Below are 18471 nucleotides of genomic sequence, written 5' to 3'. Positions count from 1 at the left end.
TTTGAGTTGGAAAATTTTTAAGTATTGCGTTCCGAAGGATTGTAATTGTGATGCTGTTTGCTGTGTGTGTTACCACAGCGTGAATCTGAACACTGTCTCCCTACTCCTATATTCCTATACTACATTAGGTACACTAAAAACAGACTATTCACTGTATAGCTTTCAATTACAAAATTTAAGGTCCTGCCTTTTTTTAGTAGTCTCAATGTAGGTTTGTTGCAGTTGCAGGGCAGTATAGCCTGCAGGGGCTGAGCCCTTAGAGTCAGAGTGTAGCATCTCCAGGAGCTACAATAATTGTGTCAGTAGAAATGACACACAAAAAGCACAGCTACTGGCTAATCTGGGCTGAGCAATTTCTAAGGCTTCTATGGTTTGTGTGCTGTGCTGTCTCACACAGCTCGATGCATCGGAAGCAAACAAGAGCAACGTATCATTACCTTAGTGGCAGACTGCTCTGGCTGGATTTTTGAAGAGTCACTGTATTTAATGTCAAATGAACAAGCATTAGCATCCTTCACTTTTGTAAATCAGCATGGGGTGTTTCTTTCCCTTTCAGCTCTTGAACATCAGTGAAAGTAGGTCAAGAGAAGGAACACCAGCATAGTTTCTCTTTCTTCTTAGAGAGCTGGTTATGAACTTCTGTGATTAGCTGGAGACATTCATTAGTTTTGCTGCTATTACCACTTTTGTTTTTGAGTTTTGAATGTTAATCACGTTCCTAGTAGGTAGCAGCTAAACATAGCTATTACAGAGTAATAGATCAAAGTAATAGATCATTGTGCTCATAAAGAGAACGTATCTTTTTTATAAAATTTAAATATTGTACTATGTCAACTCATGTCTTCAGTCCTTACTCAGACAGAGTCCCCAAGCTGGGAGGCCGTCTCCTGGAGCTTGTCTAATTCCTCCTAGTCTGCATACTTAATTGGATAATGAAAGGAGTTTGAGAACACTTTTTGTTTGCCCTTTTTTTCCACAGCTTTTCCTAAGTGTGCTGAGTGCATTGTGGTCTGCTGAATGTTTTTCCAAGCATGAGTCCCAAGCTTTCTGTCTTCAGGGCTAGCCCTCAGCTGTTGTAGTCTCTGGAGGAATGGCGTTATCCTGGCCTCTTTTGGTGGGGGAGTCAGTCTGAACAGTGACTCATACAAGAGGGAATCCCTGAAGAACGATCAAATTAATCTTTCTGCCGGGGGCACAGTGGCTTCCTGCTTTCAGCTTAACCCCTTGCTAGCTGCTGTTCAGCCAAGAAGCGTATGAAACAGGGCAAAACAAACTTCTCAGCCCTGTGACTCTGTGTATCACGCAGGGAAAATGAGGTATCCAGGGGGTGAAGGCACGACATACTGAAAGGACCACAGGAGAAGCGCTGTGAGGACCTTCTCTGGAAGGAGAACCCCTCATGGTGAGGTCTGGAAGAAGACACCCCTTTGGATAAATAATAAGTGTTCAGAAGTGGACTAAAATGTGCTCAAGTTTCTACAGTACCATATAAAAGTTCTTACGTGTTGATATGAGGCCTTATTTTGCCAGATTTTGGGCAATATTCTGTAGCTTGTACATCACACCATATTTTCCAGTGATGAGCAGTGGTATAAAATGACTGTCGAAGAAACCTAGCAGTAGTGAAAATGTGAATATTAAATGTACTTCGAGAGGTTCAATTCAAATTCTGAATTCTTTTAAATTCAGAATTTCCTTAGACTGGGGAGTCCCACAATGACTAACGGTTAAAAATTACACTAATAATTATTTTCTTATCTCCTTTCACTTTCTGTCTCTCTTTGTAGTCATGCATTTCTCTTCCTGAGGTTCAAAAGTGTCTTGTGCATGTTGTGGTTGTTGAGTGCCACGTTAAGGATGGCCAACACCTGTCTGTTTGTCAGCAGAAGAATTAGTACTTTGTGAAATATTGAAAAGCCTGCAACTTCTTACTGGCCAGGGCCCTTGATGTCTGTAGGCTGGGGGTTGCTATGGCAGCAAGGTGTGCATTTTATTTACAAAAGTAGGTGAAATGAAATTGGTGTTTGTTAGCTATAGCAGGAAGTGTTTGGCTAGGAGTGAAAATGCTTCCTGTTAACATGAGCATCTGCATGGATCATGAACGTGGAATTATAACAAAAGACTGATTTAGTTACTTAAAATTTTAAAACTTTTTATTTTATTTGTAGATTATAAATGTACCAGGCAACAAAAGTCTTGAGGGAAGTTCAAAAAAAGTAGAGATGCTTGAAGAGTGTGTTTTAGGGATTGCACATCTATCAGCAAACTTTTTTTGATAACACATTCTGCAAACACTCTTTTCAAAGCTAATTTTTTAAAGGTAATATGAGTTACTAAACACAAAGCAGCACAAAACCCTAACTAACCGAAATGACCAGACGCTGGCTCTTAGCATATCAGATTATGATCAGTGATCTATAAAACTGATCACTGCACTGAAAAAATCCTGGTTTTCATCCCTTGGTTCACAAAATGTATCCTGTAACTGATGAGTGAAAGCTCAGTGATGAGACACGAACCCAGTATCCCAAGGGACAATGCACAGGAAAATTATGGATATGTTATGGTAAATTACGGATTATAGTTCTTGGCATGCTGCAGGATATTTTGGGATAGAAAGAGTATTTTGGGGGTTAGGAAAAGTCTCATATTGAGATCTGAAATAGTTAATCTACCCTGAAAATCCCTCCTTACTCAAAAATTGCTCCTCACTCCTGTAGCTTTTAACACTGGAACTAGCTCAAGTATTTCCAGACTTCACAGATTTGGCCAAGTCTAAGCATACCTAAAATAGCAGGTTAAACTGATGAAATCTTTGTAATCAATTTGTGACTTATGGGCAGAAATGGGCATTGGATGTGTTATTATTAATTATCATAGGGTTGAGTTGCCACTAGTTAAGTCAAGCTCCAAACCCATTTCTTTGCTTTTGTGCTTAGTGACAAGAGATCAGGGCAAGGGTTTTAAAGAGTGAAAAGGCAGAAATATAATTCCCAACTTCACTGTGAGATTAGTTTCTCAAATAACACTGACTTTGGTACTAATGACTCTGGGCTGTTAATGTTGAGGGCCATTTTGTCCTGGTCAAAGGCGATGTCTAATCTTCTCTGTGACAAATGCCCCTCCCTGAAGATGCATTACTCTCTTTGAAGGACATTTGCAGTGTTCACAATATCTTTGAGTAATTCCAGACATAGAGACTTGAGTGGTTTTGAACAACTTGTTAATTACTCAGACTTCAACAGTAATCCTTACACCTACACAGTTCTGTAACCTAATGGCATAATATCCTCAGCTATTGTACCCAAAGTCTTTGACACTCAAAGTTCCTGAAAGATGGTGAAATAAACCACGTGTAAGAAACATTTCCTCCAGGGATTTTTCTTTTTGAATATTATCAAACAATTAGGAAGCTTTTCAGATTTAGTTATTGCTTCAAATTCTTCATTCTGCTGTTGTTTTTATTTTGTTAAACGGATTTTTCTGTCAAAACTGTTCCTCCTCTCTGCTGAACAGGTTTTGCTCTTAGAACATGAAGGTGTTGATGTGTAGTAGTTATAACTAGAGCAGATGAAAGATAACTGGGTGAAATCAATAATACATATTTTTTAAAATATAGTACAATATTTTTAATATATATATATGCCAAAGGAAATCATAAGTTTCTGTGAGTATTTCAGATGGGAAAACTTAACAGTTTGCCTCCTGTTAGATTTGTGGTAAAGCTCGGTCAGCTGAATTTTTGCACAAGAGAAATGTGATACAGAAAAGAAGGAAGCTGGATGAATGTAACTGTCCACTCTAGCATTTCACAGGTTTTTTGTTCCTCTCAAATTTCTCTGTCTCTGGCAAAACTAGAGTAAATCAGTTGCTGCCTTAAGGTACAATTGTCAATCTTACAAATTCAGTTCTGTTTCCCACATGTTGTGTGAGCAGAATTTACCTTGTAATGTGGCAGGTAATTCAAACACAGTCCTTTAGCTTCAGCAAAACTTACAAAAAGTTCTGAAAAGTGATATGTTGACAAAACATTTGAGTGGCATGTGAATGGAACGGATGTGTTGAGGAAGCATGTGGGCTTTTTGGTTTGACTCAGTTACACTGTGGAGCTTAGGGTTTGGAGTCTGTTTTAATGTGATGTGATGAGATGGTGAGATGGGTGACCTGAGTCTTGGCAGAGCTTCACGTGGTAAAAGATCTCACATTCTCAGAGATCTTTCCATTGCTCTTTCCATTGCCAGTAGCAGTTTGCGGGCAACTGGCCAAAAAGGGGTCATGTTTCACACCAGTAATCATACTGTAGCTCACGTAATAAATAAGCAAGTGGCAAAACTCTCCTTACCCCTCTAGTCAGATAGACAGATACTACTTAATTTTGTCTTTATCTGTCTGTTTATCCAAGTTCAGGACACACGTTCCAGTTGGCAGTAAGCAATTGCATGCTGACTCATGCGCAGTGAGGTTAAAAATTCGGGAAACTAGATAAACTGGAAACTTCAAAGGCATACAAGTTGGAAGCATGGAGTTCATGTGAAGGTCACTTGAATCTAGATCCTGGAGATGTATTGATAGCTGAAGGGGTTTCTGGCCACTGCCCAGAAATAGATATCCTCAGGCAAATTGTGTCATCAGATGCTGGAGTCATTTGATGGTGGAACCCTTTCACGCACACAGAGGAGTAGTGATGCAGCTTGTAGGAAATGTCAGCACGTTTCAGTTTTTCCTAGTTGTTTAGTCTAGGGAATGGTGAACAGCATTCAGTGGGACAGCAGCCATACACATGAGATGGTGTTAGCAGCAGCAAGTCTCATCCAGGGTATTGCTCTCAGAGTGAAGAATGAGATCAATCAATCACAGATACTTACTGTGGACAACAAAGAAATAAGGAATAACCACATGGTCTCAAAAGTCACTTGTCAGAGTAATCCTGAAAATTTTTTTATTATTATAGAAAATGTGGCTGAATGTTTCAAGTTTATTCTTTCATGTCTTCCAGACTAAGTGACTTCAAGCAGCTGTATCTGTGCAATCAAAGCTTTGTCTCTGAACTTTTACAACTAGCACAAGATTTCAAATACTTATGACTGTTACTGTTCCAGTAGGACTGTCTGTCCAAACACACAGGAATTCACAGCCCTTACAAGAAATCTGAGAGTCTAATGAAGTGATCAGTGCCTAAAGACAGTGGAGGAAAGAAGTATGGTTAGTTGACCTCGGCTCGCTGCCAGGTGCCCACCAAGCAACTCTCTCGCTCCCACTTCTTGACAGCTCAGGGGGGAGAAAATAAGATGAAAAATCTCCTTGGTCATGGTAAAGACAGGGAGATTGCATATCAGTTACTGGCACAGGCAAAACAGACTCCACTTGGGGGAAATAATTTATTGTCAATTAAAAATAGAGTAGGATAGTGAAAAACAAAGGTAAAACTGAAAACCACCTTTACCCCTGCCTCTCTTCCCAAGTTCAACTTCGCTTCTTCATTCCTGACTTCTATTTCCTCTCCCTGAGTGGCGCAGAGGGTCAGGGAATGGAGGCTTTGGTCAGTCCATGATAGCTCCTGTTTACCATTGCTTCCTTCTCATACTGCCCCCTTATTCTAGTGTGGGGTCCTCCCATGGCAGACAGTCCTTCATGTACTGCTTCAGCATGAGTCTTCTCCACAAGGTTCTGTTCTTCAGGAACAGCCCGCTTCAGCATGGGTGCCCTGCAGCCATTGTTCCTGTGAGAAAACCTGCTTCTGCCTGGGCTCCCCTTCATGGGCTGCAGCTCCTGCTGGGACCTGACTGGCTGAATGTGGATCTCTGCTCTGGTGTGGTTGTCTCCATGGGCTGCAGGGGCACAGCTGCCTCACCATGGTTCTCCCCACAGGCTGCAGGGGCACCTCCTGTTCTGGCTGCTGGAGCACCTCCTCCCGCTCCTTCATTGCTGGGGGAGGTCTGCAGGGGTGTTCCTCTCACTTATTCTCACTCCTCTCTCACAGCTGCTGCAGTTTTTTTCCCCTTCTTATGTATGTTGGCAGAGAGGTTCCACCAGCTTTGCTGGTGTGCTCAGGTTTGGCAGCTCAGGGTCCATCCTGGAGCCATCAGGAACTGGTTTATCAGACATGGGGGCAGCTTCTGGAATCTTCTCCACACCTGCAGCACAACCACTAGCCAGACCTTGCTAAGTAAAACAATACAATGGGATGCCTTCAAAGTCTTCCGTTTCTGAGGGAATGCCTACTTCCTTTGCAAAATGACAACTTGTCTCGTGTTGCTTTCGTGACATCATTAAGAATTGGTTCATATCTCAGATGGGTAGCATAGAAAATGTGGAGAGAGCTGAGGGAAGCGGAGCATGTTCCTTTTAGGTCTGTTGAGGAAGTAAGATTGCACCTTCAATGTGGAAGAAAATACAATGACATTTAAGAGAGGAATAGAGAGATAAATTGTTTCCAAAGTGTGCCTTGTTGCTGGGATGCTGATGTCAAGGCAGAAAATCAAGGGATAGCAGGAGGGACCTCTAAGACTGACCTTCTTGGACAAGGGAAACAAGAAAAGGGATATGAGGGGGACAATGAGATGGAAAAAAAAGTAAAAATGCTGTTCAAAAATATCTGCCAAAAAGTCACAAGAAGTTGCCATAATGGGAAGTTTCTGGAAGTTGAGAAAAAAGTTGCAGTCATACAGTTGAAGTGTTTGTGTCTCAAAAAATAATGAAGAAGGAGACTTTAAAAGCATTTGGATCAAATTTACATCTTAAGATGAGAAATAACTAGAAGTAGCTATAGTACAGGTGGTGGTGTTGGCATCCAGCACAGAAGTAGAGGAAAAGAATTGTTCATGAAAGAAAAATTTGGAACTTGATTTAAACTGGCTGTGAGGTTCATTACTCCCATAGTCTGAGAAAATATGAGACAGATTAGACTGAAGAAGATGGACCAGGAATATTTTTCTCCGTTTCAGCTGCAGAGTCACAGGTTCAGCCTACTAGAGTTTCCCAGAGGAAAGTAAAATTGTGAAGACAAGGAGATGACGTGAATGTAATCAAAACCAGAGTGAAGTGCTGTCATGATTGCTGGTGGGTGGCTGCGCTGGGTGGGCTTTGCTTGACCTGCCTGCTCTAGAGAAATTTTTCAGGGATGTCAAGCTGCAGTTTTACTTGGAAGTTGTGTGTCTTAGACCTGGAATTACTTAAAGTTATTAAATAAAACCCTCAGACCAACGATAATTTGAATAGGGGGAGGTGCCAGAGAGCACAAATTGCACAACCAGCTTCCATTCTGCTGAAAATAGTATCTGGCAGGTATTTCCAATGGTTTTGGCTCAAAACGAACCTTGATCTGTCAGTTGTCAGCACTGTGCCTCCTTTTAATTACCTGGACTAAAATTACAGTTCATTTGCAAACACTGGAACTCCGAATAATTGCATCTGTTAGACATACTGTGGTAAAAGGCAGCTAAAAGTGCCTCACCATTCAGGCAAAGTGAGTCCCTCAGCTTCTGGCTTGCCCAGCTGAGCAACCAGAGAGGAAGCATGTACTTGGCACTGACTCCAAAGTATGGTAAGATCCATTTATGCTGGATTTTTACGCCTGCTCGCTGCATCATATTGTTAATTCCAGGTAAAGAAGAGAGAAAAAGTAACTCGAGAGTTATTGATGGCAAAGAGACCTAAGTCTACATGGCACTCAGCTCAGTACTGCAAAAATGTATAGCTGAAGAAGTGGACAAAATACAAATGCTGCAAAAATGCTTATGAGAAGACACCAACAAATACAGCACCTTTGATGTGGAAATAAAAATAGGTCAGTTATGCCAGAGCCCTGCCATGCATGGACGGCGGCATGCCACAAGGCATGCCAGGGATGGGGAGCAAAGCTGTGGGGAAGTCTCTGTAGCAGCACAGTAGGCTGTGAGGAGGGCAGAAGAAGATCTGGGGGACTTCCTGGCATGGAAGAGGGAAATAAAGTAAGTGAAAATCAGACCAGCTGTGTGGTCTCATAGCAAAAGTGGTGTAAGAGCAAAGAGTAGAGATGAGGGTGGCTGGAGAGGCAACATGCTGGGCAGTAGGCAGGCCATGGCACCAGCAGGAGCTGCACCAGGAGGTAGAGCTGCTCTGAAGGTGGCTCTGGGACTAGGAGACATCTTGCTGCTCGCAGGTCCCTAAGAGGCTGAGATCTCAGGAGAGCAAAGTGCCACTGAGGAGATCAAATAAAGGTCCTGGCCACTTACAATGCAGATACTTGCTTTCTGTTAGCACACATTGTATTTCTGAATGTTTCATTGCTCTCTTGCCCCATCTTCCCTGTACATCCCATGTCAGACTGCTTGACTGGTGTTGGTTCCTCCTTAGTGCCTGACCCTTGTAAACGTCTTTAAGATGTACACCAGTGTATCAGGATAGGTATAAAATCCCACCCATTTGGTGGGATCCCCTTCCCTTGCTGGTGTCCAGCTGGGGAAACATTGTTTCCAGCAAGACAGCTGTAGGACCAGCTGAGAAAACTGCCCTGACTGCGTGTGGTATCCTCAAATCCAAAAGGCTGCTGCCCCTGCAAAATCTGGCTGCAGTACACCCATGCCAACCCATAAGTGCCAGCCGGTGAGACGGTGCCAGTGGGTCGTGCCCAGGACTGCCCTGGGGAGTGCTCTCCTCCAAGCAACAGAGCTTCCTCCTCACCTCTTTCATTGCCAGTCCAACTTGCCCTTCCCCTGGAAACTGATGGCATCTCTGCAGAGAACTGAATAACTCTTAAGTCCAAATGATGAGACTTTGCCATAGTCTTCATCCTCTTCTTTGCACAAAAACCTATCCATTCCTTCTGAACATCTTCACAGATCAGTTGTTGCAGTGTTATGAGGGCACTCACCAGAGGAGAACGGTAGCAGTGCAAGTCAAAAGCTTTCATATTCTTCATTCCTCGGGGATTTAAAGATGCATTGTTAGGGCAGACAGCCCATAGGAGGGCAGACAGCCTTTGCAGGGCACCTCAAAATGACACTGCATTGCATCCATGCCCTGCCTGCTGTGGACATGTTAAAGTAATCTGGGCTGTAACACAGGAATTATTGTTCAGGGTAATCTCACAACACATTAATCAAGTAGTGGGTTCCTTTGGGAGGGTAGGGCTTGTTTCACCATTTTACTTGGAATATATGAATTCAAATACAGATTTACAGTGCAGTCAATGAAGTCAAACTGTGTTGAAGCACAGACTGGAAGAATATAAAATGTACACTGTGTATAGGCAGTGAAATCCTAGATAATGTCTTCTCTTCTCATATCTCAAGTGAACACAGGTCCACTAAAGAATATAGACTGTTTTAATCTCCTGTAGTAAATCACTTAAATATATCTGAACATTCCCATTATGCCCATTTCATGGAGGCAAGATTTAAGTGGTTGCCAGATGTTATACTGTCCTGAGTTTCCAAGCTTAGGGTTTTTTTTGCATTTGTATATTCTTCCCCCTTTCTGCAATCCATCATTTTGGAAAGTTATGCTGGTGGTTTGATTGTTTTGAGCTTGCAAACCCCTGACACTATGCTTGCAGTTCCCTGAGATACAAAGGTAAATCCAGCCCTAGAAACCCCAGGGGATCTCTCTGGATGTGCAATGATGAGGGGGAGATGCTACAAAAATATCTTTGGAAAGTCTTTACAGCTCTTTGTGTTTCTCTTCCACAAGGAACATTTGTATGTCATGGTCTGCAAGGCTCTATGGGTGAATAACTGAATCTGATAGATTTACACAACTACTTTTTAGCCCTGCTTCTGTGTTAGAACGGACCTTTACAGTGCCTTTTTATGTGGAAATCTTGTAACTGGGTGTGGTGGGGAAGCCACTTGGTGACTCATACTGCAGGGAATTCCCTGATGAATTAGAGTATTTTTATTTCTGGACTTGTGCGCAGTTTCCTTCAACGTCGAAGCGAGTGGCCGATAAGAGCAGGCTACAAAGGCCCATTCACCGTTCAGCTACCCCATGTTAAAACAGGGTGTTTATGCCTTGCAGAGCTGAAAATCCACCCCTCATAGCATGTAGGTTCACAGCATTTTCATCATTAGCAATCCCAGGTGCTTCGAGTTTTACGGCGATGAAGAAAACAAGGCAGAAGTGGATAGTGGTGAAGCACACACAGAGCAGGGATGGCTATAAATAACAGGGATGAGTCTGTAAATGTCAGGCTTCCTGACCAACCTGGTGTCTTCTGCTGGCAGTAGTGCTGATGGCCACCTGTCAGCACAGCCTCCAGCCTGCGCAGAACAGGTGGGAGCAGCTTCACCTTTCCCCAGCACTGCCACTGTCTCTTTGGAGGAGGAGGGATTTGAGGATCATTCATCCAGCTCGTGTGTGGTTCCCCCTTGAATCCTTGGCTCTGTCAGGTTGCTGCGGGCAGTGAGGGAGCAGGGCACTCCACCAGGGACTCTGCAGGGCTTCAGCCCTGCCATTCTGTACATGGATGTTTTGGGTTTATTTCCATTTGGTAAAAAAACCCTCACAAAACATAAGACACCAGTATAATACCTTGACCCAACTTTTTAGCTATATAAAGAACTGTCTTTCTCTTCAAAATATTGCACTATAAATCTTAAAAACGCCAAAACAAAGCCAGGCATTTTGTTTGGAGAAGACACTTCTTATTACTTTGTAAAAGTAAATCGTGAAATGAAAGGGAATGAAATAAGACCTTTGGAAAAGCTGTTTTCTCCCTTTTCCTTCATGCCTCCTCCTCTCCTTCCTCTCCTGATTCCATCTCCCCCCATCCCTGTATAACAACTGCCCATTTGGGTACAGTAATTCCAGAGAGCAAACTTTAACGGGAATGCCTGAAATGTGTCTGCTTCAGCTTTGTGTTATGTCTGTAATTTGAATTATTTGCATTTTGGAAAGGTATAAATTGCTCTGGTGTACTTGGGTTGGCTGGCGGCCAGGAAGGAGTTGCCTCGGGCCCAGACCAGGCGCATTGCTGCAGATGTGGCAGGCATACAATGGAAACTTTTGTGGGTGAGCAGCCCTCATTCCTCCAGCACATGCTGACAGGAGGCGGCATCCCGCCTGCTTGCCAGGCTCCCTGGCAGATGGGCATTGGGGCAAAACCATTTTCTCCAGCATAGGCAGACCATATTGAGGCTTAGGGTTCCCACAAACCATTCCAAAGCTATTAATCCTCCTTTTTTTTCCCTTTTTTTCTTTTTTAAATTTCAGCTGAACTGTTTAAACCTGAAAAACATGTTTACTGTAAAAGGTTGACGTAGTGGTCTAAGGTTTCCCTCCTGGAGCTGGTCCCAGTCCGCCCTCTTGGTTCACCAGACATAATATGAGGAATTGTCTTTCTTTATGGTTTCTTTTTTTTTTTTTTTTTTTTAGTCTCTTGCCTCGTAACAACTTTTGCTCCCTGTGTTTTTGTTAAATGAAATGTCACTAGCTCTAGCTGTTAATGAGTTTTCTTCCTTCTCTTCCCTCTCCCCTCAGTTGCTGATGGTCTGGACAGTCCCAAGGGAATTTCTTGGAGCAAAACCCATATTGTTGTTACTAGTTTCCAAAGACAAGCCATGGCTCTGGATTTTCATTTTTCTAATAGTTTAGTTTACAACATCTAAAATATTTCTGAATAAACTCCTTTTGACATAATGAAAATTTCAAAAATGCATAAAGGCAGTGCTGCATGAAATAATTGAAAGAATAGCTGGAGAGGGAGTAATTTTGAATTTTCCTGAAGTATCGGTAGGAAATAAAAACCAGAAACCTGAATCAGATCATTCGTCTTGCAAAGCACAAATTAAACATAGCAAAAAACCTGAACTTCTGGTAATCCATTTACAAAGGCAAATTGAACACATGTTAACTACTGGTCTGGACGTCTGTAGATTAAAAAAAAAAACAGCCAAGCAACCCCTTCCAAAGCAGAAGTTCCTACACTCGCAAAATGTGTGATAGTGTCAGCATTGTGTTGCTTTTATAGCGGATTGAATTAATTAGGGGCAGGGAGGGAGTACTACAGAGGCTGGAGATAAAGGAGGCTGCTCCCAGACAGGGGATGTGTCCTGGCTTGCTGAATTTTGGTCAGGGTTTTCTACTGACAGCCCAGAGGAAGCATCTGTTGGATAAATTGCGATCACCAGTCCTCCCAAGAAGCCTACTTCAATTCTGGCACTCTCCAAAGGCATCGTTAAGGAGTGTCAAGCACAGTCTGGCTGCTCCTTCTCTCCCTGCAGCTGAACGTGGCAGTACTAATTAAAAGGATTCCTCTTCCAGCATCACAAGTTAAAATGTAGGAAGAAACTGAGGGTAGATCTGCTAATTGTTTTCTTATAGAAAGACCTGCCAAATCCACTGTGGTATTTGTGCTGAAGCCTTCATGTTGTGCTTCTTTCCATACATTAAAAAGAAAGGGGTTTTGGACATTAAAACAATCGCCAGGAATAGTCCCTCAGCAACATTCCTTTCACAGTAGGACAGCTGTACACAAAAATATTATTTACAGACATTTGTAATAAATCAGGCAGTTCTAAATGTGTCACCTCCATCCTGGCCATGAAAGCAAAGAGAAAAGAAAAAGTGCATTCACTCTTTTACTTTTCAGAGGGCTGTTTTTCTAAGGCAGGCCCACGTCCATGTGATGAAGTTCAAAATAACTAATATTTGCATTTGCATGTCCCAATGCTGCAATAAATTAACAAAAGAGATGACGTAAAGTCTCCATTTCCCTTTCATTTTGGTAACATCTGACGGTGGGACTCGTGAAGCTGCATGTGTCTCCACTGCCCAGCTTATCCAGCAGTTTTTCTAGGCCTGCAGAATGGAAACCTTACATTCTGTATTATTTGTCTCATTTCTTTCCTATTGAAGTCTGAATATGCAAGGAAATAAAAGCCCACCTTGTTTTCCAGTGATTTCTGTATCAGAAATGTGCAGGAAAAATGACCAGATAAAGCCAGTTTCTCCCAAAAGACATGTTCACAAAAAAAGTTACAGTTGTGGCTTAAATCTATGTTTGCTTGAAAACAGAAATTTGGTAAATTTGGAGGACCCAACACACCACTAAAAGCAGCTCCAGATGTGGGACCACTTTGTAGCTGAGCAAAACCATCTTCAAAATGGAGTCTAAAGCTGTGTTTCCCAGCCTATGGCCTTGCCTTTTGACCCAAGCAGCGGAATTATGACAAGCCAGACTAGGAGTATATTAAAATCAAATTCTGCATGGCTGAGTAGCTTCCTTAATACTACCTTACTTTTTGTATTGTTTAATATTAATGTTGAATATGACTTACAGCCTAGGTAGTGTTCAAAAGGCATTATAAGTAGCAGTATTGTTGTCTGAAAGTTCAATGTATTGAGATGGAAAACAGTTGCATATTTTGTCCAGGCTAGTGGCAGAGCAAACTCCCAGTGGCTCTCCCCCATCACGGTGTCATGCACTTTGGATTGTGGTTCTTCCCTTCAGAAGGGGCTCCTGTCACAGGTAACCCAGATGGTCTCTTAGTTGGGCAACACTTTGGGCAATGCCTTGTGAGAGCTCCTTTTCACATAGGCAATGCCCCTTCAAAGAGATTGTTTTTGTGAAAGTTGTTCCTTTCTTGGCTTGGGAAAGGAAAAAAAAGAAATAACTAGATATCATTTTCTTTTGTCTTTTAGATGGTCACCATGTGTGGGAAATGGAAGCCAAAACCGACAAAGAAATGTGCAAGCCAGTAAGTCTGCCTTAAATATTTTAACATCAAGATGAAAAATATATATTGCCTTCTCCAGCACTGTTACTAAAGAGGGATTTCCAAGGCTTTGGCACAGAAACAGAACAAGTACTTAGGCCTCCCCTCCTGGAAATCTTTCTTTAATGTGAGCATAGGGTAAAAAGCCTTCATTGGAAGCTATCCCAAAAGGAGAAGAGACCATTTGGAAAATATTTTTTCATTGTCTGGGATGGGCCAGTTCCATCTGCTGATCTTTTGTCTTGCTGGGTCAGTTCTTTCCTCTGCTCCCAAAGCAATTTCTGATCATTTTCCTTGGCTTTCCTCTATCTTCAGCAGGAGAAACATGAGTTCCCTCACAGGAGATCAGCTCCACATTGGAGAAGTGTGGCTCCCTCAGCCATGACTCTGAGTGGGAAGTACGTCCACTATTCCACATCTGCAGGAATATGCAATACTTGCAAACCTGCAGGCAAACAATTTAAAGATCTCAGCTGAATTCAGGCCAAATGCTAAGAAGAGAATTCCCTGTTACTCTTTAAAAAAGTGCCAAGGGAGATTTTGATGGTCATAGCAGATTCACTGTGCATATGTGTAAGCTGATGCCCTAGAAGCTAAGTCATTCCTTAGCCCCATGCTGGAGCATTTGGCTTCTGACAGTGGAAGATCATCTACACATTCTCCAGCCCTTTTTCATGTTGCTAGATGTGCTTGCAACAGTGAATCTCCCATCCACAGAAGCTACCATGCTTAAAACTCCCTGAGTTATTATATAAAAATATATTTTACTGTGGAAAATGGAAATATTTGACTAATGCGGTCCTAATGCCTTTCAAAGGAAATATTGTTAGGTTCAGATATATCAGGGATGACCTGCCAACTGAGCTGTTGTGCTTTCTGCTGCTGAGTTAGAGACCACAATTTGATTGTTGTCCCAGATTCTTGACAGAGGCAAGCTGGATAGAGCCTTGTCCATATGCTGTATCGTATTTGCTGTCCAAAGGGAAGAAGTGAGGGCTAGTGATTTTGTAAAGATCTAAGCCATGCTAAAATAATCTCCCTTCTTCTAGAATCCTTGGCAAGGACAGTGGGGTTGGTGGGAAGCCATCCTTGCCCACAAAGCCCACCAGTTTCCCTACAGAGAGTGTTTCTCTTCCTTCTTGGGGTTAACTTTTCAATACTATTGTACAGCTAGACTGCCTTAGTTGTGCCTTGACTTTCTGATTTGTTGCTTTTGCAGAATTCATTGGTGGTTGAGATACCACCTTTCCGCAATCAGAGAATTACCAGCCCTGTTCAGGTCAACTTCTATGTCTGCAACGGGAAAAGAAAGAGAAGCCAGTACCAGCTTTTCACCTATCTTCCTGCTAATGGTAACAAAACAAATTCCTTATCTCTGCTAGTAAAAGTGAGAGATAATGATGATACATGGTTCTAATAATTCTTTAGTAATTCAAATATTTTGGAAGTATACATGGTACTGTGAGAGTGAGAATAAATCCAGGAGAGCTGCCTTTGTCTCTGCTGCCCACACAAGAGACCGCCTCTGCAGATTATTTCCATTTGCATTGGTGGCAGAGACCTGTTGAAACAAGGGCTTCTGCTTTTGGGAGCTGAAGAGCCACAGCACAAATTCAGATGTTTGTGAAAGCACTGAGCTCTCTGCTAAGCTGCTGTCAACCCTCGGTCTGACTTTCTAACCCCAGAGGGTAAATTGCATTCAAATAACATTTCTAAATTCACACCAAAATATTTTTAGCATGCTGGGTTCTGAGCTGGAGGTGGTGTGTGGATTCCCCTTGCAGTCATCTCACACCTTGCTGCCTTGCACAGGGTGAAAATTGATATGGAAAATGTGGGTAGAGATCGGAGTGCTCCAAGTAAAATGCTTCATAGATGGGAAATGTTCAGAAACATGTGACAGTTTTTTTTTTTGAGCTTATATTGGTAGCTGTGAAGAGACAATAAAGTCACTCATGATAGCTGAATTCCAAGCAGGCTTGTATGAAGATTTTAATAGCTAGTAAATTTAGATTTTATTATTATTATTATTTGAAATGGCTTTTTTTACCAAGAACACTCTTTGGGGAAAAGTAGGAAAAGAAGAGTGGCTGTTTTGTTGTTGTTGTTTGGGAAGCAAGAGGAATTAGAAAAAAATTATTAAGCTATGCTTTTTTGTAGACTTTCCAAGCAAAAATAATCCTTCTCTGGGAAATACCAACAAAGCAATATTCAAGTCATGTCACGTGACTTGAAGAGACATGCTAACTTTTTGTAGGTGAAATCCCATAAAGTACACATTTGGAATTTCACCCAGTTATGACTGTGTGCACTTTTATCAGGACTAAAATTAAAAAGAAGAGTACAGGAAACCTGACATGGCAACGGAGTGCTTATTGCATATGTTCTGTGTAGCTATGCTTCACTGAATCAGCCTACTTATGCAAACTTCATTCCCAGTGGGGATGTCTGTACATTTAAAGACAGTTCATCTCTTAAATTGGAAAGAAAAAGAGTTGTTATTCTCTTCCATAACACTTTTCAGCAACTAAAATCCATTGTAGAGTCAATCAGGTATTGCCTTGTCACCCAAGTTACCCTCGTAAATATTTCAGATTCAGGCCTCTTCTTAGCTGCTGTTTATTTAGCAGCATCTTCCCTCCAACCTTTAATAGGCCTTTTTTTACCATTGTATTCTAAACCCTGGCAATAGTGTGCGCTCCTGCAGAGTTGGTTTATGCTATCGCTATTCTGTGTTTGGAACATTTGATGTGAAGAGATGGAAATACATACCTGGTGACGACAGACTTAGTGACAACAGGGAACCGCCTAGGCTTTATTCGGCAAAGACATCTTTAATTATGGTAATTGTTGAAAACATTAGGAATCTTGTTTAGTCTGCTGTACCAATTTAAATTCAAGTGAAATCTTTTCATTTCAGCATGAGGAAAACTGAAAGAAAAAATCAAACACCAGAATAGGGTAAAAGCAGGTATTCCTAGTAAATATTCTTTCCATTCCTATTTGGTTGTCCATTCACATTCTCTTGATACATATATATATGTGCATGTAGGTAGTTGAAAAACATGTTGCATTCTTTGCAGCCTCTCCCATAACAGTGGTAAAAGGAATGTGCTTCTGCAATCATCAGAATTAATAGTATAGTATATTTTTATTATGCTTGTGTTGTAATGCCTTTGTTACAGCTGTAAGGTTTTGCCCTTCTATGGCTGGTATTTTTTCCATCATGCCTTTCAAAGATAGATACAATTACCTCCACTATGTATTTAGAAACCATGTACAGTGATTGAATCAGTCATTTATGCTGCTGTATTTCTAGGAGTCATTTTAGGCTTCACTTGATTTCAGTCATAACATTCTTTTACTGTTTCAAGGCATTGTAGAAGAGCAAAGTTTAGCTTATGCAGAAAAAATTACCTGAGTCAAGAACCTCTGGGTGGTCAGTGTACAAAAATGTAGATGAGATAAGCATGATTTTGGCCCAGGTAACACTTTGTCTGTTGTTTAAACAAATTCCACAAACAGAGAAGGTGTAGGGTTTTGACAAGCGAATGTCAGAGTGATCATGAAGTGTAAGATGTGGTTTTACACAAATGAAATGGTATCCTGTAAGCTGCTTCTTCTTCTGTGCTTTAGGACTAATCAAATGCTGCATTTCAGTGCCTACTGTAGTTTTGCAGGTATTTCTGTGTGAGGGAGCTTTTAAAAGCTTCATGATGCACATCAGACATATATATTACAGCTCAACTGGACTGTGCCAAAGCAAAATACCAAATGTGGATGAAAGCCTAAATACTGTGTGAACCCCCTGGCTGTGTTCCTGGGGTGGGTGTGAGCACACACAGACCAGTGGGAGAGCCATGGGCTCGCTGTGGAGCTCCCACCCTGCACAGCAGGGCAGTAGGGGTTTTTTCCTGTAGCTCCTATTTCTCCTCATTCCCTAGGGGAAAACAGCCAGTGGATCCAGGGACATGTGACCTCGGTCATCCCACCTCCCATGGATGGTCCTATAGCATCTCCATGGAGTACAGCTCTGTGACATGCAGCCAGCACAAGCTGCCATCTCCAGCAGTGTTATTTTGCCGCCACAGGGCTTCTCCCATGCTGCAGAGATGTGGCAGGATTATACCTTTCCTCTGTTAGCTCAAGTGTTTGGCAGAGCAGGGACTTACTTGGTGAAGATGAGTTTCTGCTTCAGAAATAAAAAAAACTACTGTAAAAATGAAAATCTTACTGATCTGTAAATGTAAAGTTTAAATAACATAGCAAAACAGAAAGTAGATGCTTCACAAAAGGAGCCAAGGTCTTGAAAATGGGCATGCTTAAGTCTTTGGCTTGGGATAGATTGTAAACCCAAGTACTCATAATCCATTTTTAAGTGAAATTTTGATTTACTGTTCTGCTAAAATTGAGCAACTCCTGAATCCTGCATTAGCTTACATTGTACAGAAATGACTGTAATGTCATTTTTTTAGTATTACTTCAATGATACGCATCACTGAGCAATTGTTTATCAGTTTTGTCCTGGAGCCTGCAGGCTGTAGGCTCTTGAGACTTCTCCACAGACATGCCTGACACAGAAATATAAGTAGTTTCCATACCATTCTGGCATAGGTGAATTCCTGCAGCTTATATGGTAACTACTGATACATTTTGCATTGCCACATCCCATCAGAATTTGAGGAGGAAGACTCTGGACCAGACACTGCAGTCAGGAGTCTGAGCAGAGCACAATGAGCAAACCCTTGGATGTTTAGCTTTTAAAGTGTCCCAGTAC

At 41.8% G+C, this 18471-nt stretch overlaps 1 protein-coding gene across 4 annotated transcripts in view; it reads left to right on the top strand.

The window, feature by feature from the left end:
* The window catches only part of NFATC1 (nuclear factor of activated T cells 1), a 114197-nt gene that overhangs the window by 50857 nt on the left and 44869 nt on the right, over nucleotides 1–18471 (top strand). For all 4 annotated transcript variants that reach the window (XM_053981299.1, XM_053981315.1, XM_053981291.1 and 1 more), the window contains exons 7-8: nucleotides 13621–13676; nucleotides 14914–15046. In XM_053981299.1, the coding sequence (XP_053837274.1) occupies nucleotides 13621–13676; nucleotides 14914–15046 (189 nt within the window). The remainder of the gene's footprint in view (nucleotides 1–13620; nucleotides 13677–14913; nucleotides 15047–18471) is intronic.

Source organism: Vidua macroura, chromosome 1 (genome assembly GCF_024509145.1).
Source record: "Vidua macroura isolate BioBank_ID:100142 chromosome 1, ASM2450914v1, whole genome shotgun sequence".
Classification (NCBI taxonomy): Eukaryota; Metazoa; Chordata; class Aves; order Passeriformes; family Viduidae; genus Vidua; species Vidua macroura.
The sequence above is the reverse complement of the archived record's forward strand: the minus strand, read 5'-3'. Positions and strand labels throughout refer to the sequence as shown.